Genomic DNA, 26,006 nt, shown 5'->3' with positions numbered 1-26,006 from the left:
AGTCTTTTCCAGCAGCTGTGCTATTCTAAGCAATACAGGCAGGAAGAACAGAGAGAGCAGAAATAGATGGATTTTGGGACAGTAATGCCAAACTCTTTTTGTAGTTTTACTCTGCAACTCTACAGTGCTGTACTCTAAAAGCATGCTCTACCTTACTGCACACTACTACACTCTGACCAAAAAATGCTTACCCAGCATTCTTATACTTTTTTATGCTTTATTCTACTCAATTCTATTCTAATGTGCTCTATTTGTTTTTATACTAAACTTCTATTCGCTATTCTGTTTTATGCAACTCTATTGTATTATATTCTACTCTACTTCACTCTGTTCTCTCCCACTCAACTCTGTTGTACTTCGTTCAAAAGTGTAATTCTACTGTATTCTACTTATCTTTACTCTGCTCTACTTTATTAAATGATGTTCTACTCTTACTTTATACCAGGGTTCACCAATCTCGGTCCTGGAGGGCCGCTGTCCTGCAGAGTTTAGCTCCAACCAGCTCCAACACACCTGTTTGAAAGTTTCTAGTATGCCTAGTGAGACCTTGATTAGCTGGTTCAGGTGTGTTTAATTGGGGTTGGAGCTAAACTCTGCAGGACAGTGGCCCTCCAGGACCGAGATTGGTGAACCCTGCTTTATACTATTATACGCCAGTCCATTCTACTGTACAAAACGTTTTATTGTACTTTATTCTCTACTCTATTCAAACTCTACTCAACCCCATTCTATTATCTTTTAGGTTACTTTAGGCTATTATTCTCAACTTTCTTATGTTCTACTCTATTATATTTTGCTACTCCACTGTACTTTATTCTCTTTTACTCAACCTTGTTCTACTCTTTTCTGCTATACACAACTTTATTCTACTCTGTTCTCCTCAGCTCAACTTCATTGTACTCTAATGTACTTCACTAAACTTTGTTCTAATTTATTCTACAGTAATTTATTTCTGCTTTTACTTTACTCAACTTTATTATGTTCTACGTTACTGAATTCTGTTTTACTTTAACTCTATACTATTATATGCCAATCTACTCTATTCTGTTTACTTAATTCTAATCTTCTCAACTTTATTTGACTCTGTTATACTGTACTTTATTCTCTTCTTCCCAATGTTGTTCTACTCTATTTTGCTGTATGCAACTTTATTCTAATCCCATCAACTTCACTGAACTTGACTCTGTTTTGCTGTATTCTACTCGTCTCTGCTGTGCTTGTATTCTATTGTATTGTTCTCTATAGTACTTCAAATAAGTCCATGGTACTCTAAATTTACTTCCACGTCTTTTTGTCCATTTTCAGATCATGAACCTGCGATTATTATCTTGTTATATTTTGACTATTAAATAAATTTAACTAAATTGTCAATTGATGAATGGGCTACTTAGCTGTGTCACTTAGTAACCTATCACGTCCTCCCACTCCACAGTATCATCATGTATAACAACCTACAAGAAAACTCCGCCCCCGGTCCCACCCAGGTCAACACCCACCAGGCCATACATCTCTATAACAGCCCAGAGCAGCACAGAATCAGCACAGGATGCCTACAATGAGCTCACCGGTGCTGGCCCTGCAAACCGGGCCTTAGCAGCGGTCCAGTCGGGCCTCAGCAACTCCACTGAGAGCATCGATAGCATGAAGGCCCTGACGGCAGCCATTGAGGCAGCGAACGCTCAAGTCCACGGCCCAGCCAGCCAGCATGTGACCAACAGCACCATCACCATCACCACAGCCAGCGCCACCAGCGTAACACGCATCGCACAGGACGCTAAGAAAGATGCCCTCAGGAAGTGCCTGTCCATAGGGATACAGGTTGGCCACACACAATCACATCTGCGTTGCCTATAGGGTTACAGGCTAGCAATACTAAACTAACAAAGAAAACACAAAACAGAGAATAAAATATGAGCTTAACCACAGAAGTGTTTACACGACTTCAGTTTACAAGAAAAGAAACAACACACTATTTGTGTATGTGGAAAAATACTGTCTCTGTCTCTCAAAACCTTCAGAATAGTGTACTGCTCTTACTATTTCTGCCACACAAAGATTTGGCAAAAATGGTAAGATTAGTATGCCAGTATGCTATTTTAAATTCAGCCAGGCATTATTTACAGTATATACTGGAGTTATTTAGTATGCTCTAAGACTGTGTACACTATGTCCATAAATGCTGTCTAGTCATTAATAATCAGCAGTATATTCTCTGATTATTGAGTAGCCATCTATGTAGTATACACTATGATACCCAATGGATGCTGTCTAGAAACTCAGCATACATTTATGAGCGTTTTTATGAGCACATCCATTGTCTGCAGTGTATTCTCTAGTTATTGAGTATGCGCAAGTATTTTACATGCTATGATGCCCAAATATGCTGTTTAGGTAGGTAGCGTACTAAGTTTGGGAACACAGCCTTTTTATCTGCAGTACATTATCTGATTATTGAGTATGCATCAATAAAGTGTACAATTTGCACATTTCTGATCACTTGCTTTACACCTACATCATTTGGTACTAAAATATTCACAAAGGACCATTTAAAAAGGCCTCAAATACAAACAACAACAAATGTACAGTAGTACATTTAACAATAACAATTCAAAATGTACTGTAGACACCCAGCCTCCATATTGAATGTGTGTGTGTGTGTGTGTCTGTGTTAAGGTTGACGGTCCTGAGGAAGCCAGCCAATCAGAAGTGCACTGCAAGTTTCAGTCTGTCGGCATTCAAGTAGAAGAGGAGAGCAGGTAAGTTTATCTACACCCACTCGCTCTCTCTCTCTCTCTCACACACACACACATACCCCAGTAGCAGCATATTCCATTACATCTCTAGCCTTTATCTCCAATCATGTGCTCATATAAACAAGACAAAGGCACTGAAAACATTACAGATGTGAGGATAATGACTATTGAAGCTTCTGAAAAAATGGAAGCTGTAAGAAGAGAGAGAAAAGAAAGTGAAAGAGAGAGAGAGATGTCATTTCAAGCACATGTTCCTGTGACAAAGACCCTCCCGTTCTCTATTTCACACACACAGCTGTCCCTATCATGGTGGTTTGGACACTGGGGCCTTCTGAAAGGGTAAAGGAGTGGGAGGCAGAGAGACAGCTGCTCTGTGTGTATGCGAGTGTGTCTGTGTGTTCGTGCACCGCCATCTGTTGCTGTGCCCATTATGAAGCAAGGCAGGCTGCTGGGTCACAGGCATGGTCAAATATCGACCCCCTGTCTTACCTCTCTCTCTCTCGACTGCTTTCTTTTGCTTTCTCTGACTCGCGCACCCTCAGATGTCACTGTTTTAGCACCCTGTGAGAGGGAGGGACATAACGCCAGGAGGAGGTAGAGTGAAAGAGAGAGTGCTAGGGCCATTAGATGTTCAGTCTCTGTGTGTTTTCCCCTAAAAGTTCAGCTATAGGTCCAGCCAAAGCATCGTAAAATCCACATCTCGTAGCTAAATTACTGCCCAAGAGTACAGATCAAATGCCAGAACAAATGTTACACACACACACACATATGCATACTGTGTGTAAACAGTAGTTTTACAGAAGGTCAGTTATGTTCAGAGTCAGTTGCTCTGCTTATAAACCCAGCGAACTATCTATAGAGACAGCGTTTTGAGGCATCTCAGACATACTCTCAACACTTTTTTCTCACTCACACATTCTCTAAACAGTAAGTGCAATTGTCACATCTTAATATTTATGGAATATATCATGTCTGGCAGGTTTTGATCACTGACTGGATTGGATTTTGCATGTGATGGCTCACACAATGAAAGAATGTTTAGAAGTGTTGAAGAGTTTGACAGTTTCACTGAGAATCAACTCATCGGTTTTGATCAACAAGCCATGTGCATTTAGTCATTGTGCAAATTGTAGACAATTGTACTTATTCTTTTGCACACGTGCCAAAACACAACACATCAATAAGAAATTCAAATCTGATGTAATTGTGAACAAGAAACTAATTGTTAGGAGATCTGAACTTGTTGTTTTGAGAGAAAAAAGTCTAATTTGAGAATTGAGCCAAAGCTTTTGGTAAACCTGGAAAATAGACCATTTTACCCAATATTTCTGTATGTTGCGTTTTAGGCTTATTAGAGTATTGTTGTTAGCTTAGCAATGTGTTGACGTCGAAACACTGTTTTTAAATATATTTCATTCAGTTATGTTATGTTTAAAAAATATTTCGACTATTTTACCCAGCATTTATACATTTTTATTTGTAGTATTGCATTGTTAGATTAACTACATACTAACATTGAAATATTAGTTAGTATACAAGTTATTTTTGTTCAATATTGATAAGTATTACAATTTGGAATTTAATATTGGACTGTTTTACTATCTTAGAGTGTTGTGTTGTTAGTTTAGCAACATGCTAACATCAAACTTTCCCATGTGAGTAGCACTGTATGATGCGTTGAGCACTGGGTTGCTGCCCATGTACAGTAGTGGCCAAAAGTGATGTCCGGCCTAGGGACATCTTAACCCTAATTATTTTGTCAGATAAATACCTTAACCAAGTTAAGTGTTTTGTTCTTCCCACATATTTTAAAGATATTGGAGGTTGTGGCTGGTAACTGCCAGCGTTGAGGAGTTGAGGGCAGCAGATTCCTAGACAGTGAGAGAGGGACACACATAACCCACACACACTCGCACAGGTCGCTGGTATTTGGACTTTGCTGAAGCATGCCTTTGTAACTGAGAGGGAATACAGCTGTAAAACATCGGCACACACACACACGCACACACAGACAGCTCTCCTAGCACAGGTCTGCTCTTGTTTCCTGCTGAAGTCAGAGCCCTTGAACTGTATGCAGAGACTCATTTAGCGTGTCATACACTCTTTTCTTCCTCTGTGCAGTAGGAACGAAGGGAATTAAGGAATGAGTTGTCTTCCCCTGTGGCTGTGGCCCAAACCACTTACGCCTGACTTTTTTTAGCTCTAGGGAGGTGCAGTACAACATGTAGTCAGACATGTTTGATAACACATATTGACAAACTGTTGATCTCCAACACTTGTCATAGATAGACAGACAGAAGGACGGACAGACAAGGATGGATGGATGGATGGATGGATAGACAGACAGACAAAGGGACGGATGGACAGACGGACGAAGATAGATAGATAGATAGATAGACAGACAGACAGACAGACAGACAGACATAGGCAGATAGATAGATGGATAGATAGATAGACAGACAGACAGACATAGGCAGATAGATAGATAGATAGATAGATAGATAGATAGATAGATAGATAGATAGATAGATAGATAGATAGATAGATAGATAGATAGACACAGGCAGATAGATAGATAGATAGATAGATAGATAGATAGATAGATAGATAGATAGATAGATAGATAGATAGATAGATAGATAGGTAGATATGGGAAAGAATTAGATTAAAAAAACATCATAAGGGTAAATTTGCTCTTTAAAGTACATATTGTCTTTTAATAAAACTAAAGTCGACTTCTGACCCTGGTGTCTTCCCTGTCACAGTTTTTGGTGCTGTGGTGGTCCTAGTGGCTTTACCATGCGGCCCACCCCTGCTAGAAGCAGCATGAGTGTGTGTGTGGGTGTTCTCATGTCTATTGATAGCTTTAGTTAATATGTAAAGCACTGAGTGCACCATAGGTTAGTTTCAGCCTCAAACGTCAAGCCCACTCTGATCACAGACCGTCTCATGCATACATGGAATATCAAGATTCAGCCTGATTGGATGGCTGTTACAAACGTTCCAGTCGTTGTACACCGGTAAACTGATATCAGTGTATGTATGTATGAAGTCTGTACTACTCTCTCAAGTTTAGATCATCATATGAACATGAACAATACTGTGTCCAGATATGTTTTGGGGACAGATAATGACAGATATTTCAGGCTCAGAGATGTGAAAAGAATCTGCTGTAAAACTGTCTGCCATAGATACATTTAACTATGAACATGAACACACACACACACACACACACACACAAACGTTTTCTTATGATATGATTTACAGAAGGCAATGATTACTACCATGTGAGCGGAACAAGAAATGAATACTCTCTTCTCTCTCTCTCTCTCTCTCTCTTCTCTCTCTCTCTCTCTCTCTCTCTCTCTCTCGCACCCTTTATTTGTCTCTCTTCCTCTCTACAGGAAGTAGTTAGCTGATATGAAACAGGCCTTTCTGACACACACACACACACACACACACAATCTAAAATGGTCTTTAATGGAAAACAAATGGTTCAAAAAGTTATAAGAACTCAGAAATGTAGTGGAGGAGAACAGACGCAGATTACTAGATGGATGGATAAAAACACCGAAGTCCATGAAAAAGATTAAAGAAATCCTAGCAGTTTATGGCCTGTATGTGCTATTTTTTTTTTTTTGTGTGCCTTCCAATAACTCAATATTAAAACGCTCAGATGCACGGGCACACACAGAGGCGACACACACTCAGGGTATGGTGAGAGATGTCAGTGTGCTTCAGTGCATCTGAATAGAGCAGGTGTCATACCTCTCCAGTACACACACACACATACACCAGGCAAACACAGAGTAGCAGATCTAAGCCAGATCGCTTTGATATGTTATCCTTCTCTATTCCTAAAGGAGAGGAGATGTGTGTGTGTGTCTGTGTTTGTTACGCTTGTATTCAATATCATAGTCTACAGTTACTTAGAAGGAAGTCTCAAAAGAAAATTGCAACCCAATTAATGTAATTTATTTTAACATCGTAAATACATTTGGAGCGTTTTATTTTTTTATATTTTTTTTTATATTTTTTTACTTTTCGTAACTGGGAACAATTTAATCATATTTGTTTGTTTTATGATTAAAATGTTCTTCAACTTTTGCCAATGTTTTGTCATCATATTCATCCATTGTTATGAATCCAACTATTTAGCATCATACAACAAAAAATCAACATAACACTATAATTTAAAAGGTTGGGTCAGTAAGATTTTATTTGAAAGAAATGAATACTTTTATTCAGCATTTTATAATGTTAAAACATTTCAAATATATGCTGTTCTTTTGAACTTTATTTTTATCAAAAAATACTGAAAAAATATACATCATAGTTTCCACAAAAATATTAAGCAGCACAACTGTTTTCAACATTGATAATAATAAGAAATGTCTCTTGAGCACCAAATCAGCATATTATAATTATTTCTGGAGGATCATTTGACACTGAAGACTGAATTCAGCTTTTCCATCACAGGAATAAAATATATACATTTTTAAAAGTATGCATATATATATATATATATATATATATTACAATTTATAATAACCATTTATTCATTTTATATATTATATATATATATATATATATATATATATATATATATATATATATATATATATATAATTTCGAATAACCATATACATATACAGTGAGGAAAATAAGTATTTGAACACCCTGCTATTTTGCAAGTTCTCCCACTTAGAAATCATGGAGGGGTCTGAAATTGTCATCGTAGGTGCATGTCCACTGTGAGAGACGTAATCTAAAAAAAAAATTCCAGAAATCACAATGTATGATTTTTTAACTATTTATTTGGATGATACAGCTGCAAATAAGTATTTGAACACCTGAGAAAATCAATGTTAATATTTGGTACAGTAGCCTTTGTTTGCAATTACAGAGGTCAAACGTTTCCTGTAGTTTTTCACCAGGTTTGCACACACTGCAGGAGGGATTTTGGCCCACTCCTCCACACAGATCTTCTCTAGATCAGTCAGGTTTCTGGGCTGTCGCTGAGAAACACGGAGTTTGAGCTCCCTCCAAAGATTCTCTATTGGGTTTAGGTCTGGAGACTGGCTAGGCCACGGCAGAACCTTGATATGCTTCTTACAGAGCCACTCCTTGGTTATCCTGGCTGTGTGCTTCGGGTCATTGTCATGTTGGAAGACCCAGCCTCGACCCATCTTCAATGCTCTAACTGAGGGAAGGAGGTTGTTCCCCAAAATCTCGCAATACATGGCCCCGGTCATCCTCTACTTAAGACAGTGCAGTCGCCCTGTCCCATGTGCAGAAAAACACCCCCAAAGCATGATGCTACCACCCCCATGCTTCACAGTAGGGATGGTGTTCTTGGGATGGTACTCATCATTCTTCTTCCTCCAAACACGTTTAGTGGAATTATGACCAAAAAGTTCTATTTTGGTCTCATCCGACCACATGACTTTCTCCCATGACTCCTCTGGATCATCCAAATGGTCATTGGCAAACTTAAGACGGGCCTTGACATGTGCTGGTTTAAGCAGGGGAACCTTCCGTGCCATGCATGATTTCAAACCATGACGTCTCAGTGTATTACCAACAGTAACCTTGGAAACGGTGGTCCCAGCTCTTTTCAGGTCATTGACCAGCTCCTCCCGTGTAGTTCTGGGCTGATTTCTCACCTTTCTTAGGATCATTGAGACCCCACGAGGTGAGATCTTGCATGGAGCCCCAGTCCGAGGGAGATTGACAGTCATGTTTAGCTTCTTCCATTTTCTAATGATTGCTCCAACAGTGGACCTTTTTTCACCAAGCTGCTTGGCAATTTCCCCGTAGCCCTTTCCAGCCTTGTGGAGGTGTACAATTTTGTCTCTAGTGTCTTTGGACAGCTCTTTGGTCTTGGCCATGTTAGTAGTTGGATTCTTACTGATTGTATGGGGTGGACAGGTGTCTTTATGCAGCTAACGACCTCAAACAGGTGCATCTAATTTAGAATAATAAATGGAGTGGAGGTGGACATTTTAAAGGCCGACTAACAGGTCTTTGAGGGTCAGAATTCTAGCTGATAGACAGGTGTTCAAATACTTATTTGCAGCTGTATCATACAAATAAATAGTTAAAAAATCATATTTTGTGATTTCTGGATTTTTTTTTTTAGATTATGTCTCTCACAGTGGACATGCACCTACGATGACAATTTCAGACCCCTCCATGATTTCCAAGTGGGAGAACTTGCAAAATAGCAGGGTGTTCAAATACTTATTTTCCTCACTGTATGTATATATATATATATATATATATATATATATATATATATATATATATATATATATATATATATATATATGTATGTATGTATGTATGTATATGTATATGGTTATTATAAATTGTAATAATACTTCACAATATTATTGTTTTTACTGTATATTTGATCAAATAAATGCAGCCTTTATGAGCAGAAGAGACTTTAAACACATTAAACGCATTAATAAAATCTTACTGAACCAAACTTTTTCACTTTATGAAACTGTCCTTGAAAACCTTAATAAAGTGTTAATATTTCCCATCATATTTTTTGTCAACAGTATGTTTTAATTAAAATAGTTAAATTATTGTTATGATGCACATTTTTTTATCTAGTCTTTGTTATTGTCAACGGCACACTAGAAAAGTTTGTGTCAACATTGTTTCTCAGCATTAGATGTACATTTAGCTAAATGATTCAAACACAAACTATACACTACACTATTCATCTTTTCTTTCCAGCTACCGCAGAGTCACACGCTCTAACAGCGTCACCACTGCCGTTCAAGCTGATCTTGATCTTCTGGAGGTTCTCGGCGATGACCAGTTCACGCAGACCCACCAGGGGCCCATTATCCGCCAGCCGTCCCAGGATGCATCCACTTCCACTGTCAGCATCCAGGGCTCTGGGAACCACTACCATGCCTGTACCCAGGATGACTTCACTGACGTGGGCTTCGACCCCTCCATTCTGCCCCCGCCGGTCCCCTGGATGGATGGAGCCATGGAGGAGGAATACGCAAGTGAAGTGTCAGTCTCTGTGTGTCCGCAGGACGGACGCTGGTTTCTGAAGCTGCTCCATGCAGAGGTGGAGAGGATGGAGGGCTGGTGCCAACAGATGGAACAGGATGAGCGAGAGAATGAGCTACCGGAAGACAGTGAGTAACTCTGAGATAATGACCCTAAAAAAACGTAGTAGGCTGCCCATCTAGACAGCATTTTTATGTATTATAGATCTGGGAAGTAGACTCATTTAGAATGTTTGTTTTAACAGCATTTTTCGGCATTAATTATTAATTTATAACATCTGATTCAACAGCATTTTGTGGCATTATAGACTCATTTAGAATGTTCGATTCAGCAGCAATACAAAGTTCTGTAATGAAACTCTAGATGGCGCAGGCTAATGGGTCCTAAACTCAAACGCTTGCAATCATATCATTCTCTATAGGGCACGGCTGATTGGTTCCTGCTGTATCAGTAGCCAATGAGCCTTTAGATACTTGCATATGCATTTGCCTTAGCAGTGCAGTGCGCTTTCAGAAACCCTCCACCTTCCCCAGCTCCACCTGTATAGATCTGCTACGGGTAATTCATGTATGTTATACTGAAGAGTAGCAGCATGTCTTGCTCACAGCAGCGTGTCTTGTATGTATTGGCAGTAACAAGTCCCGTACTTGCTCTAGCGTAGCAGATCTATTTCGCCCAGACCAAATTTATCAACATTCTCATACTATTACCATGCCAAACACTCTGAGAGTTGTTATGACAGAATTACATTTCAGTTACATTTATTTTCAGTTACATTTTTCAGTTCAACAGCACTTTTTTGGGAGATTCATATGTTCGATTTGAATGTTCTAAATGCATCTTTGATCCCCCAAAATTCTTTCTAGGTAGTCAACTCACTAGGTTTTGAATTAGTTTAAGACATATAGCAAAGTAACTGAAGCAAAATGGTTATTATAGATAAATTACTGGATTTCCAAATCCACTATTTTATTTTTAAAGTCAAGTAGTCATTTGATTGCAAAACTATATTTAGAGTGACATTTGTACAGTCTGTGTGCAAGTCGTTTGAAGAATAATCAGCCACTTCAACAAAACTACCAGTGCACAAGGTCATTTCACAGTCTGGTTACCTCCGGCCAGCCTGTGTCTTTTTCTCCCACTTCCCGCCTTTTCCCCGCTCAAGCACACACACACCCACACACACAGCGCAGTGACCGTCTTCGTGTCACTCACAAAGCCTGCTTGTTCATCTATCTCCTGTCTGTCTCCCTCTCACATACCAGACATTTCTACCAGCAGGGAGCCACCCGTCTCCCTCGTCTCTTTCGCTCCCTCTTTCTCTGTATATTTTCTTCTTCCTCTCAGTTTCTATATCTGTCTCCTTCCACTCTCTCTTCTCTAACCCTTCCCTCTTTCCCTGAATACATAAAATATGCTAATCTCCGTGTCCTATGACAGCACATTGTTTGCCATATGGTCTCTTGCTGCTGCATATGTTAAACAGAGCGAGTTCATTTCGTCAGATCACTGTTTAAACTGCAATCCACAGAGACACGCTGCAGTCACTCCTCAGGCCAAGGCGGAAGCCTTTAAATGACCCCCACATGGCAAACATTAGTTTCCTTTAAGAGAATTCGCCCTTGTTTGGTAATCTGATATGCTATTTACTTTCTTTCACTCTCAATCTATCTTTTTACATCGCACTCTTGTTCTGTATGTGTGTGCGTGAATTTCTTGGCTCGTTGGCTCTAGCTGGTGTTTGTTTGGTGTGCATGGTAAACACTCCCCCTGCTCCTCTGGTTCCTGCATTTAAGTTCCCAAGCCTTAGATATTTATGACCCCCTTCTCGCTTCAAAGAGACAGCATTTAAACATTAACTTGCTTTGCAACACAAACGCACACATTCACTGCTGTGTTATTACATAGAGTTTCTCATACTGTGCTAATCAACTTTTCATGCTACTTACTGCACTTCTGTTTACAACAGCTGATTCTCTTTTTGTGTGTGTGTTTAGTCCTCGGCAAGATTCGTAGTGCGGTGGGGAGCGCTCAGTTGCTGATGTCGCAGAAATTTCAGCAGTTCCGGGAGCTCTGTGAAGAAAACTTGGTATGTATGAAGCACACATCCATTAGCCAATCAGAGCAGAGCGACACTTGGTGACTCCGCCCGCGAGTGGCTGTGTTAGCCTCAGTAGCATTAATATAAGACAAATCAGTATCACTTAGTTAGATATTGCCCCACCCCCCACCCCCAATTAACAGATGTTTTGTGTATAATCTGTTCTCTCGCTGTCAGAATCCCAACGCCCACCCGCGACCCGTGTCTCAAGATCTGGCAGGATTCTGGGATATGCTGCAGCTGTCCATTGAGAACATCAGTCTGAAGTTTGATGAGCTACACCAGCTGAAAGCTAACAACTGGAGAACGCTGGAGCCTCCTGAGAGAAAGGTACAGATTTTTACATCACAAATCCAGATGCATTACACACTCTCTTAAAATGGCTAAGAATACCACAGTTGACACAAAGCAATTTGCGATGACATTTCTTAAGATGCTGCATGGTTGGTTTATTGAAACTGTTCAATATATGTCAGAGTAGATGTGATATTTAATTTGATGCAAGCTAAAAATGACCCTGTGAAGGGTGGAACCTTTGTTGTTTTTGTGGCATGCAAAAGGAAAGTTTTGAATAATTGTACAGGTCAATGTGTTTTATAATGAAGCCTGAGGCCTTCAAGCTTAAAAAGGGCACAAAAACAGCACAAATTTGTTTGTGAATCAGACTTAACTACTTCTCTCATAAATTCTTACGAACAACCCAAGGAGCGCTAGGGCAGATGTCAAGTTGCATGGACTAGTTTAACGATGCTTTTATGGTGCTTTTGTGTCTTTTTTGAAGCTTGACAGACCCAGTCCCTATTTAATGGAATAGCACAGAAAATAACAACCAGCATATAATTCAAACTTTCAGCACAATGTTTTGAACGGACAGTTTTCTGTATTTGCATCCAGTTAAATATGGTGTGTACTCTGACTTTAAAGGGATAGTTCACCCAAAAATTAAAGTTTTGTAATCATTTACTCACCCTCATGTTGTTCTAAACCTGTATGAGTTTCTTTCTTCTGTTGAACACAAAAGAAGATATTTTGAAGAATGCTGGTAATCAAACAGTTGACGGCACCCATTGACTTTCATAGTATTTATTTCCTACTATGGAAGTCAATGGGTGCCGTCAACTGTCTGGTTACCAACATTCTTTAAAATATCTTTGTGTTCAACAGAAGAAAAAAAAACTCATACAGTTTGGGAACAACATAAGGGTGAGTAAACGATGACAACATTTTTGGGTGAACTATCCCTTTAAGATCAATTGCTTCATTATTTCGTTTAGTATTTTATTTGAATGTTTATCTTATTACATTTATGAATGTTGCATGCGTTATGCTATTATCTGATTTGTTTTGCTCACTTCTTATTATTTTATGTATTCTGTGTTTGACAGTGATCGGGTTTTGAGGTGATGCTCCCATTTGCACGCTGCATGTGGTTCACATCCAGAGGTCCCTTTTACCTCATGCCAAATGGCTTGAACTCTTAGTTGACGAAAACGGCCCTCCGTAATGGCCCTGCCACCCCTGAGCGCTCACTTAATGTATTTGGCTGATGCCTGGCACTCAAACACGACTAAATATTGCAGATGACCCAACAGATGACCCCCCCCCCATTTGCATGCATTAGCTGTGTTGTGTTACATCGCGGAGTGACACTAACCAGTTTGTCGTTGATGTCCAGGAGAAGCGCGTGCCCCCTCCAGTACCCAGGAAGCCGGGGAAGGGTCCCATGCTAGTGAGAGACCGGTCTCTGGAGGGCTCCCAGCGGATGGAGGCTCGTAAGCGGCTGTTAGCGGCTAAACGTGCCGCCGCCTCTCAGCGCCAGAACTCTGCCACAGATTGCGCCGACAGCATTGAAATATACATCCCAGAGGCCCAAACACGATTATAAACACTTTCACACTGAAAACCGGGTGCTTAGAAGCCTAATAGACACACACACACTCATCTCCAACCATAACACAATAGCACTGAATGACAAAGGCAGGGTAGCTGTAACATAATCACTCCTTTTTCTTGTGTAAAAGAGAGTTTCTTCACTGTGGGCTTCTACTGTATTCCTGACTTAATTTTACTCTCTTCCTCTGTCCTGCCATTGTTAGCGCCCTTGTTAAACTCCCAAAGACTTTAATATTACCATTAGACACTATATTTAATTGTTAAAATAACCAATTTTATATATATATATATATATATGAATATAAATAAATATATATATTCATGCCTAAAACACAGCATATTATCATGTATGTTAATATTACTACCCAAATATTGCACATTACTGAATTTTATTATTTATTTTGTAGTTTTTGCGGTTACCGTGTAAGAGCCATATGTCTTGTGTTCTCAAAGAGAACCTAACTTCTAAAAAGGGCAACATACCGATCACTTCTGAAGATTTCAACGGCCAATGTAGCTTTGATTGTCGTGTATGTATGTATACATGTGGGTGTCAGGCTTTCTGTACATGTGCCACACTCTCTCACGTGTCGCCCTGCACCTCTGAGACCGGGCGAGGTCGTTCTGTTTTCAGTATCTCGGGACAGAATGGAAAACCCACCTCTTCTCTTCTTCTATGAGAATATTTTTCAACCTCCCACTCGGTCGTCCTCTCCCGTCCTCTCGCACCATCTTATCTCCTGTTTTGTCCACTCTCTATCTCTCATTGCCACTCACCTGTTTGACTGACATAGATGTCCATCGTATCTGACAAATGTGACACTTTTATCAGTCCCCACTCAACGCGTTCACGTCATTGACAGAAGCACTGTCAGAACAAACCACTCTTCACGCCTCTGATTCATTAGCCATTCATATGTCCACGTTATGAAACATTACATACGGGCAGTCAGGGATTTCATTCAGCATTAAGCCCCGTTCACACTGACAGCAATGAAGTCTTTTATTTTCAGAGATATTTTCAGATTTCTGGTGATATACATATGGTGGTGTGATGTGGATGTGTCCAGTGAATTGTTAACTTATTTCTCACAATTGCAGTGACTTTTTATTTTATAATTGCGATTTTATATCATAATTGTGACTATTTTTTCTCAGATCTCAGAGTCTTAACAATATATCACAATTGTGATCCTATGTATCAGAAGATATTTTATTTAATGCAATTGTGACTACTTAATGTAATTGCAATTTTAAATGTTAATTGCGACTTTATATCATAAATGTGACAATTGCACAATTGCATTTTTATATCTCAGTCGCACAATTAATATATCACAATTGAGACTATATATCACGAGATTTATTTCTCCTAATTGTGACTTCACTTAATGATTACGTAATTGTGACCACATAATGTAAGTGATAATTGCGACTTTATATCGTAATTGTGACTTTATTACTCATAATTGGCTTTTATATATCACAGACTCACAATTAAACTATCACAATTGAGATTTTATTTCTCGTAATTCTGACTTGACATAATTGCAAGCTTATATCGTGAATTGCGACTTTATTTCTCACAATTATGATGTAATTTCTCACATTATGACTTTATATCTTATGATCTAGAAAGTTGTATCTCACAACTGTCTTTTTTACTTAGTTATGGCTTCCATAATTTTCTGTGTACAATTTGTGTATGCGTGTACATTTTTGTTGTTGAGACAAAGCCATTTCTGGTGTCATGTGCAAGGTAATTCGACATGAGAGTGTCTAGCAACTCCTCCAGCAATAAAATCGCTGTCAGTGTGAACGAGCCAGCCACAGCCACAACAACCGACAGGACATTTTCTAATTCTGTGGCATTGAATAGCTCCGCCCACTGTGAAATCTCATTGGCCCATTCTGCTCTTTATTACTGTACTTTAAAGATGTGATTGGCTGTGATTGTGTCACGTTGCTTAGCGGTTTTCCGTTCAGCGTGGACAGACAAATAGTCAAATCACGCCCCATTGTTGTTATGTTAAGCTTGACATTAGATAGTTTTAAAAAATGCGTATTTTGTAAATATATAAATGATGAATTATAAGACGCCTTCCTGACTGCTCACTAATATAGCTCACTATATTTGTATAAATGTTTGTATAAATGGATATAAAGTAAAATATCATTATTTTATAATGAGGGAGTTATTTAAGATCAGACGAAACGCATTTAAACGGACAGTCAGACATCAATTTCTCTCTTTACCATAGCTTTTGAATTTCAATAATGCTTAAAAGTATCATTTGAAATATTAACACTGCAATGCCACAACTCTATAAATGTAATACATTTTTTTTTTTTTTAGTAAAAACACCAACTGTGACAGGCAATTTATTCATTATATTTATAATCACTAGTTAGCATGATAGTCTGTATCCTCAACCAAGTGTGTATGTGTGTGTTTGTGTTATTTCCACATCAAGTGCATGTACCCAAGTGCTTCCTAATTTTCCTAAAGGCGTAGTTTTTTTCCCCAACCGATATGTAGCACAGTTGATACTTTGTAATATAGATCAGCTACTTTCTTTTGTTTTTATTTATACTTAGATGTATATAATTTCAGCAACCCTAAGAAGAAAGTGCAAGTAGACACATGTATCAAAGCAGAGCACATACCAGCAGTTAATTAATTTTTCTATTTAATGAAACCCATCTTAACCGTTGAATCATTCACACACTCTTGTGCTGCTCTTGTAATTGATTTGCGCTGCATCATAGTTGCACTGACAAGTTACTCAATACTAGTCAAATCCTAACTGCACTTTCTGATACTTTTCAATAACAAATACTAATTTGCACTTGTTAAATATGTTAAATAAACAGAGCTATTTCTTTTTTCTTTGCTCTAAATATTTCACTGTGGATAGACACATCACTATAAATATATATTGATATTAATTTCCCAGCAGCCAATGTGCAGCCATTTTCTATTTTCATAGACAGTTCAGTTGCATTGGCTTTGGTTTGATCCTTGTAGTATTTATCTTTTTAACTAAACTCTTCATTCCCGTTATTATGCACTAGAGCCCTTCTACTGTGGTTAATGTTTGTTTGAAATATTATTGATGTTTAAACGCTCGGCCTTAATTTATGAATATATAATAGTCATGCACAACATAGCCTCAGGGGAGACTATATAACTTGTGTGTGTGTGTGTGTGTGTGTGTGTGTGTGTGTGTGTGTATCATGAAGAGGTCTGATACTGGAGATTATACCTTATCAATTAAAATATTGGTTTATATCTGGCAACATAATAAGTCCAGGCTTTTTAGGGTTTTATCTTCCCAAATAAAAGAAAATCAGACTATGTTTTATTGCCAAACTGTGGACGGTGCACTCACCACAATATTTTGGGAAATGAAGGCAAGAAATTGTGTATTTACTGTTCTTGTAAAAGCATAAACTTTATCAAAATGACTGTGTGTAAATACATGAATGTTCTTCATTGTAAATGTAACCTACATCTAAGGATATCTTACTACTTACATTTTGTATTTATTGTATCTACACTGTTGATGTTATGGCACGTGTATGAAATTTTGATCATTAAAATGTTACAGATGCTCACAGCCATGAAGTGATTCATTTTCAAATAAATGTATAGCACTGAATGTTCAATAAATCTGTTTGTTCTATCCAGTAGAACAGATCCAGAGATAAATGACTGTTTTACATGGAAGCCTGTTTATACATTTCCTTGATATCACTATTGCATCTCACACATAACTCACAATTACGACTTTATTTCTCGTATATGAGACTTTATATCTCACAGTTGACATTGTTTCTCATAATTGTCTTTATATTCTAGTAATTGCGACTTTCTCGTAATTGTCTTTATTTCTTCAAATTGTGACAATATCACTCAAAATTGTCAAAATTGCTTTTTTTATTTTTGATTGATTTAATTATGACAATTATGGCAGTTAGTAATTGCATCATATTTCTCATAATTACAACTTTTTTTCTTTTTTTTTACTTTTGTGACATCTCACAATTGACTTTTTATGTCACAGCTGCAATTTTATTTTTCATAATTAAGATGCTTCTCATTTTCTTTATTTCTAGTAATTGTGATTTCATAATTGTAACTTTATTTTGCACAATTTTGACTATTTCTCACAGTTGACATATCTCGAATTTGGCTTATTTAAACGTTTCTCACTATTATTCCGCCTACGTCTTTGTGACTTTCTAGCTCACAATTGCGACTCGTAAGTGTGACTTTATTTTACGTAACTTCACACGTCACAGTTTTTACTTCATATCTCACAATTGCTTTTTTATATATATTTTACTCTGAGTTGAAAACAGCCTTTCAGTTTAAAATCATTGCCTGAGGCCTGAGTGGGCGAACAGATCTTCTTTGACTCTTATTAGTGGACAGCTTCAGGCTTCTTAGATGAACCCAAAGAACAGATAAACTCTCATCTAATATGTGCGAGACATCCCTTCCATCCAAAAAGTCTTTAGTATCAGAATGTAATGTCTTTTTAAATATAGGTGTTCGGTTAATTAACCGCTTTGAGCTGCTAATCACTTTGATCACTTGTTGCCAACTACACCAATGACCCTTTGAGATGTTTGTTTGGATCTCAGCCGAGTGAGAAGTCTAAAGTAAAGAACAGCTGTCTAACCGAGCGTGATTGAATATCCAGGACAGACGTGTCCCCGCTAATCCGTCTTTATTGTCTGTGCTCAGATACAGACATGCACACTCACACAGACGCCATTGGCAAGCCATCGTTGACGTCTGGTTTTAGCTACCGCTAATTAAATGCAGGATTATGCTAATTGGCGTTCTTGTGAAGCTTACACACACAGAAGAATGTCAGTATGATTTAGCAATAGCCTGTAAGAACATGCCTTTAATATGTGCGAGATGTCAAGGTAGGGCAGTGTTGGATTGGTATAAATCACGTTTGGATGCTGGCTTCCGCTTTATGAAAGCAATCTACATTTTCTGTCTGACCTTACACGTTATTTCATTTTTCAAACACTACTGGAAAGAAATGTCATCTGAAGGCTAATCTTTCCCATGATCCCATGATAAAACAAAACAAAAACAGCCTTGATTATAAGAACCTTTCCATTTTCCCACTGCAAACACTTATCGAACAATGTAGTTAAAAATAAGCAGAAGAAAGAAGATTCATTTTGTAGAAAACAAAACTTTATTTAAACACCGTGTGACCCCTATTTGCCACATACATTGCACAGTAAGGAGGAGAAGTCACATCATTGGGCATCATGTCACATTGGCTACTGAAAATGCACTGGTCTAAGGTCCCAAAACCTTGAAATCAACATATTTGGTGACATAAAACCATTCTTTCTTTTTATCCTCTGAAAGTGGTCTCAACTTAATAAACAAAAACAAAACTAAAAAGAAATAAAAAAAATTAATACAATTCATGTAGTGTTCATTCTTCCAGCTCACTTGGCCAAGGTGTGTATTTGTGTGTGTGCGTGTGTGTGTGTGTGTGTGTGTGTGTGTTTAGGGGTGGTGTGGGGAGCATGTGGGCACATTCACTGGCCGTTTCTACACTGAGTATTCAGAGGAAATCTCAGACTATAGTTCTGCTACATCTGAATATCCCTCAAGAGTAATGAAAGGAAAAAGAGAAACATACTAATGACAGCATTTTAAATTTTACAACGAAAAAAAAAACAATACAAAAAACTGAACATCTATGAGACACAGAATGACCTGGTGCAGTAGTGATTAGAGTCTGTTGGAGAGAAAGCTAGAGTTGATAAGATACTGAGATGACCTGCCATTTTGTGCAAAAAAAACAAGGCAGAATATCAGACGTGTTCTCTAAAAATGAGGCAAAAATCGACAATCATAGAGCCGAATCTCTGAAAACGAGAAAGAAAGACTCATGAGGAATGGGAGAAGAGCTCGTCTTCTTGTAAAGAAGGAAAGACAGGAAGTCGTATTACTGTGTTTGGTTTTGGTCCCCTGTGTACAAAATGAAAAGATACATATTTATTTACATAGAAATGGAATACAAAAAAAAGAACCGACTGCCAAGGCACCTTGAAATGCTTTACATAAAGGAATCCTCATCAATTTGATTTACATTTACCAAAAATAGAAATGATCAGGCCATGCTTGTTTGCTTTCTGTTGCTCAGTCAAGTTTTTTGGGAGGGGGGCGGGGCAAGAAACAAACATCGATGAAGCTTTTTCATTCATCCATCCGTGTTTTCTGTCTTCAGGCGAGGAGCTGTTTGGCCTGCAGCTCCATTTCTGCGGCCCTCTTCAGCGCCACGTCAACCAGCAACTGGAAGCCGCTGAAGTCCTGGGTGAGATCGGGCGGGGTGGGCGGCGGGGTGTTGAACAGGCCGCTCTGGGGGCTGACGTTACCCTCCCCTCGACACCCGAACAGGCCGGCCACGTCTGTGAGCGGCAGCTCCGTGGCTCCCTCCACGCCGAGGCGCGTTGTCGAGCCGATGCCTTGCGTGCCCGTGGTGATGGTGGTGTGGCAGATGACGGAGGGTCTGGGTAAGACGGGTCCGGGCGAGGGGGGTGTTTTTGGGGACAGGGCTTTTTTGGGGTAACCGTTAGAAGTGGGCGTGTTGCTGGTCGAGTGAGGCGAGCCGGGCTCGTAGCTGTTGCGGTCCTCTCCGTTGGCGAGCAGACCGTGTTTCGGGGACTGGGAGTTGTCGCTGAGCATCTCGCCACCCTTGCTGCCCCGCCGCGAGATGGTGAACTGGTTGGGGTCCTTGCCATCTTTCCGGAGCATCTCGGGAAGGAGTCGTCGCCGGGCGTTTATAAACCAGTTGCACACCTGCGCAGAGAAGAGCAGATTATGATACATCAAAATGCTAATACTTAAATGCAGATACGATCATATATTGAAATCACAAGCACAATCACAAATTGTCTTACCATACTGTATTAAAAATGTAGATCCTGTTATCAGTATTTTTATTTAACATATATCCTGCAATCCAATAATGAAGTAGTAGATCATTTAATATGTACTTTTTTGGAAATGTTCTTTAAAGCCAGAAAATAAAAAGAAATATATATTTTTTTTAAAGTTACTTTTATTAACTTAAATTGAATTTTTATTAAATAAGAAACTAAACTTCAAGCATTATAATAAAAAATATATATATATATATAATATTGTTAGTTTCTTACAGGATGAACAACCTCAAATTCTATCTCTAACTTCTACCACCTGTTATTTTCTTTCAAAGTTCAAAGCCTATAGTCCTATAAAACCTTTTGTTTTGTTCATTTTGTTTGCACGCTGTCTTGCTCAAGTTTAAAATGGAAATTCGTGAGGCTGTATTGAGTTAACATGTGACGGATCTCTGCCTCTATTTTTGTTTTTCCTCTTTTAAAAAGCTGAGTTGGCAGTTGAAAGCAGGAAGCTTTGGCGGTGAGGATTCCTTTCAATCACCTAAGTAACAGTTCACCTTTATCCCTCAGATTGGGCTCTTTGTTGGGCCTAAGGGCTTTAGGCCTTAATCATGCTAATAGTGCTGCATCTTTCACGGCTCTGGCGAGTCTCACCTGAGGGGGTGTGAGATCTACTCTAATGCAAATCCAACATTTCAGGGTATAGAAAACACAAGTGACTTCGGTGTGCATCTCTACAAAAACACCAATTACTTCGTTAGTAATGACTGACTGTTAACACCTTTAGTTTATATCAACGATTGAACTCCACTGGCCTTTTTAGTCAATGTAGATAATGCACCACAGGTAACTGATCATTTACATTGCAGATCTAAAGTGAATCCTATTAAGCAAGGAACAAAAAATCAATGTTAATTATGTGTGTGTGTGTGTGTATATATATATATATATATATATATATATATATATATATATATATATATATATATATATATATATATATAATTAATTATAAATAATATAATATATATTATATAATTATTTATCATTAATATATATATATATATACACACACACACATATATACATTTTTATTATTATAATTAAAAATTAAAAATATATAATTTAATAATTGTAAATAATTATATATATATAGAGAGCTGTTTCAGAGCTGTTTTGACTTTTACAATTCTATTCTGGCCTACTTTCCCAATACACACATTATGCCATAATGAAATAACTTGAATTCTAACTTTTCTTTCTCGGTATCTAAAGGGGCCGTTTTCAAAATGCAGTCCTCAGTATGGTAATGCTCCTGTATTGTCTTCCAGTGAGTCTCTTCAGAAGAGAAGCCTCTTTGGCTCTCTGGGTAATGGGGCTGTATTGTGTATCCAACGGTCCGCCTGAGCCTGGTAGTCTTCACTATGTTAATGTGTGTGTATTGTGTCTCCCTATTGTTAGTGAGACAGCTGGCTGAGCGCAGGGGAAATTCCTGGCCCAGTGTCTGAGCAAGTCTCTCTCTCCCTCTCTCTCCCTCTCTTTCTCTCTATGTGGCTACATCTCAGATGACTCAAAACAGTTATTCACTCATCTGTCCGCAGGAATTCTCTCCATTGACTGCATTCACAGGAAGTGTTGTTTATATGACGCTAAAACTCAGCGGGGACAGAACGTGTGATCCTAAACGCAGTAGCGCTAGCGAAAAGAGCTGACTTTTTCTTTCTCTGACGTATTTCTTTTGGCTCTCTTCTATTTCTGACATTGAACCTTTCAGTTTCCTTCACACAATGTCAGTTGAACTAGACATTGATGACAGTTAACTGCTCTCCAGTGAAGCATATAAATATATTACTGATCAACAAAGCAGAAAACTGAAAAATTCCCCTTCGCATTCTTGACAGAAACAAGCAGTCGTGAGAAACTTTTCTGAAGCATAACTCAAGAAACTGCTTTGAGTCATTCAAATGTATTTTTATTCAGAGATCCCAAACCTTTTGGCCAATGAATTTACATGACTTTCCAGTCAATTTGTTATATGTCATATTGTGTAATCTATTTTATATACAGAATTTTAGATGTTGCAATCACTATGAGCAATTTCTAAACAATCAAATAGTTCACAACAAACTAAAACTAGAAAAATGTATACAACATAATTTTGTGTGACTTTTCCAGGCTTGAAAACAGTGTTGTTAACTAAAACTATTAAAGTTGTTTTTGGTAATAAAAAAAAAAGCTTTAATAAAATAAAATAAAAATATTAGATGAAAAACAAACTGAAATTTTGCCTTAAAAAATAAAAAATAAAGCTAATTGGAAATATTATTAAATGCTACATTAATATATAAAACAATACTGCTTGGAAATCACAGTTTTAACATTCCCTGATATTCCAGTTTTTCATTACCATGGGAACTTTGATTATTCTTAAAGCTGTATTACATGCAGTTGTTCCCTTGTTTGTTTGGGGCTTTTTTTAGTTCTGTGCTAGTCCACATATACACACTTCTATAGATGTTCAGTACCTGTAGTGTGGAGAGATGGGTCTGCTTGGACAGCAGGGCTTTTTCCTGCTCTGATGGATAAGCATTGTAGCGGTGTTGGTAGAGCCAGTCCCGGAGTATCTGTACTGACTCTTTGGGCAAGTTTCCTCTCCTCTTCCTCTTCCCTGACCCTCCTCCATTTGAAGAGAGGTCAAGAGGCACATCCAAACTGTCCTCGTCGTCCGTCTCGCTACCGGACATCGCCAACACACCTGTAGGCATACGAGACAAGAAATACGCCACTTAAAAACATTATTCTTTCTTTCTATACAAAAAAAAAAGGCTTCGATAACCAGGAAAAGTATGAAGTGAAGTTGATGTATGAGCAATGTGTTTTTACCAGTCAATAAGTGTGATTCAGGGAATTGGAATCAGTGTGTACCCATGTGTGTGAAGGAAGACAAAAGACACCCAGTCAAACATCAACCCCCCAACCCCTGCAAAGGACTCTCCTCCTCCCCCTATCTTACACACACAGTCTCTCCCCTCCAAAATGCCAACTGCAAACACTACACGGCAGCGCCTGGCCGTCTGTATGCATGTATAAGCGTGCGTCTGTGAGAGAGAGAGAGTGTGTGTGGCAGCTGATGTGTCACATCCCTGCTGTCAAGCAAAGCCATGTGATTCATGGATGAAGTGGATGCATCACAGACTCTGGGTGTCATTGTGCATTTCCGAGCACTGTAAATACACTCACAAAAACTAGAAAAACTTTGGATAAACATAATGTTTTGTTTTAAACCTCACTTAAAGGGCCAGTTCACCTAAAAACTAAAATTCTGTCAATGTTTTCTTGCCCTCAAGCATGTAGGATTTTCTTCTATGGAACACAAAGGCAGAATGACAGCATCAATCACTGCGTACTTTAATTGTATGAAAAAAGAAAATAAAGTGAATCATGACTGAGTCTCATTCCGCCAAACAAATCCTTTTCTGGAAAGAAAGTAATGCGGGGGTTTGGAATAACATGAGGGTGAGTAAAAGATGACAGAGTTATGATTTTGGTCTGACTATCTATTTAAGTGCTGATATTACAACTTTTCCTGCTTATGATGATGACTTGAATATCATTACCACTTGATCACAAGTATCATAAACCGGTTAGTTTGTCAACAAGACGTTTCACTCAGAGTGCTGAAGGGGACTTTTAGTTCATGAGCACTCTGCAAGTGAAAGAAAACTTTCCCCAACTTCAGCTCGAGTGTGAGCGTGGGACTTCAACTAAAAACGAAACGAGTTAAATCACGTACACGTTTATCTGTGATGTTGTGTGAGAAAACGATTGAACATGTGAAGAGGAGTAATAAAAAGTAACTTTGTCGTCGGCCTACATGAGGAGGAGGAGGGGGAGGGGAACCTGTTGCAAATCTCAAGACCGAACAAAAGAATGTCGTTTGTGGGACATTTCAAACTCTGTTTTTTCGACTTTTTACAAGATTAAAACGTGTGAAATCACGCCAGGTGACAGATAAAAGGCTGACACGACTCTCTACGTGGTTATACGTCATGATATATGAGAAATATTAACTTAATAACAGAAAATAGCTCGGGCTCTATTGTGTGCTGTGAAGAGACACGAGGTCGGAGGGAATGTGAAAGCGTCGCCTCGAGGAAGCGGCGCGAAATACACAAACTTCACAAAAGGAGGTCAGCATTTATTGTTGCACATTTTACACCGCGACAAAATGTTCAGATGCTGAGAAAGCAACAAAGTAATCGTCCCAAAAAAAAAAAAAAAAAACCCCAAAAAACTTGGAAAGTTTCCCTCATTTTCCCAACAAAACTTGAGTCAGTGTTATGAGAAACTCTGAGCGCGTGAACATTTTTTCCCAAGCCAATAAGTTCAACTATTACACGAAGGCATTTACACACTTAAACATGCACGACAAAACCCTTAAAATAGTAACCTTTAAGACTATTTAAAGTTATAGTTATAGACTGGTTCGTGGAACAACACTTTAAAACATCTAAAATACATGCAACTGTTATATAAGCATGTCTGTACAAATCAAAGCTTATATATTGTGAATAAAACCCATGCGTGTTAATAACGCGAAACGGCTCGTTGTGACAGCCCGCCAGCACATGGTGAGAAAAAGGCTGTTTTGTCTGCAGCGGAAAACAATAGCATGCGATGCCAGACATTTTCTGTTCAACCCTCATCGACAAGTTCTATCCATTTGTTACAATCACCGATAAAAATATATAACATATATCGCCGCTATATCACCCATATCGAGAAGAAACATACCCTTTTTGGTCTTCATGTCCGTCAAAATTCCCCTTTTCACGTTGGCAACAAGGAGGTCGATTCTTCCTCGGTTTAATCACACACAACTGTAATATTCCAGATTGTTACGAAGTGTCGAGAGAAATATTTCTTTTTGTCGAGGAATCGCCGCGGAGCGCGTTTTTCATTTGTCGGAGACGCAACACATTGTCGGGTACCTGGGACAGGCTGCGCGTCTCATTCAGTGTGTTTGATGTGGAAACTGGGTGACAGCTATCTTTGACAGCTGCGTGACTCAACGCGGTTAGATCCTCCCCCTCCGAGGGCAAGAGGGAAAAATCTGACATCAGACACACAAAAAGGAGTAAAAGAGACCGAAAAAGAGCTTTTTGACAAACCCATTCGAATCTTAAAACGTGTAGAGATAGATCCTAGCGCGAGGGATGTGTTTGTGGAGACGTGTTTTGGACATTGAATTGGATCTAGTTCCTGCACGTTTCCCTTTAATGACTGCGGCA

The 26,006-nt window shown here is 38.7% G+C and overlaps 2 protein-coding genes across 5 annotated transcripts in view; one reads left to right on the top strand and one right to left on the bottom strand.

Annotated features, from left to right (window-relative positions):
* Nucleotides 1-17,405, top strand: part of dlgap1b (discs, large homolog-associated protein 1b) — a 150,949-nt gene extending 133,544 nt beyond the window's left edge. For all 4 annotated transcript variants that reach the window (XM_084102779.1, XM_084102777.1, XM_084102778.1 and 1 more), the window contains 6 exons: nucleotides 1,433-1,818; nucleotides 2,674-2,756; nucleotides 9,504-9,919; nucleotides 11,789-11,880; nucleotides 12,070-12,222; nucleotides 13,568-17,405. In XM_084102779.1, coding sequence (XP_083958905.1) covers nucleotides 1,433-1,818; nucleotides 2,674-2,756; nucleotides 9,504-9,919; nucleotides 11,789-11,880; nucleotides 12,070-12,222; nucleotides 13,568-13,777 — 1,340 coding nt within the window. In that variant the 3' untranslated portion in view covers nucleotides 13,778-17,405. The remainder of the gene's footprint in view (nucleotides 1-1,432; nucleotides 1,819-2,673; nucleotides 2,757-9,503; nucleotides 9,920-11,788; nucleotides 11,881-12,069; nucleotides 12,223-13,567) is intronic.
* Nucleotides 17,406-18,988: 1,583 nt separating this feature from the next.
* tgif1 (TGFB-induced factor homeobox 1) lies at nucleotides 18,989-25,736 on the bottom strand. Its single transcript, XM_084102672.1, has 3 exons — nucleotides 25,510-25,736; nucleotides 23,241-23,470; nucleotides 18,989-20,632 (listed from the first exon to the last, which is right to left on the bottom strand). Exons 1-3 carry the CDS (start codon nucleotides 25,523-25,525, stop codon nucleotides 20,057-20,059), a joined length of 822 nt encoding a protein of 273 aa, XP_083958798.1. The 5' UTR covers nucleotides 25,526-25,736; the 3' UTR covers nucleotides 18,989-20,056.
* Between the last annotated feature and the right edge of the window lie 270 nt (nucleotides 25,737-26,006).

Source organism: Abramis brama (assembly GCF_963993115.1).
Source record: "Abramis brama genome assembly, chromosome: 24".
In the NCBI taxonomy this organism is placed as follows: domain Eukaryota; kingdom Metazoa; phylum Chordata; class Actinopteri; order Cypriniformes; family Leuciscidae; genus Abramis; species Abramis brama.
This window is presented reverse-complemented; position numbering and strand designations above follow the sequence as displayed.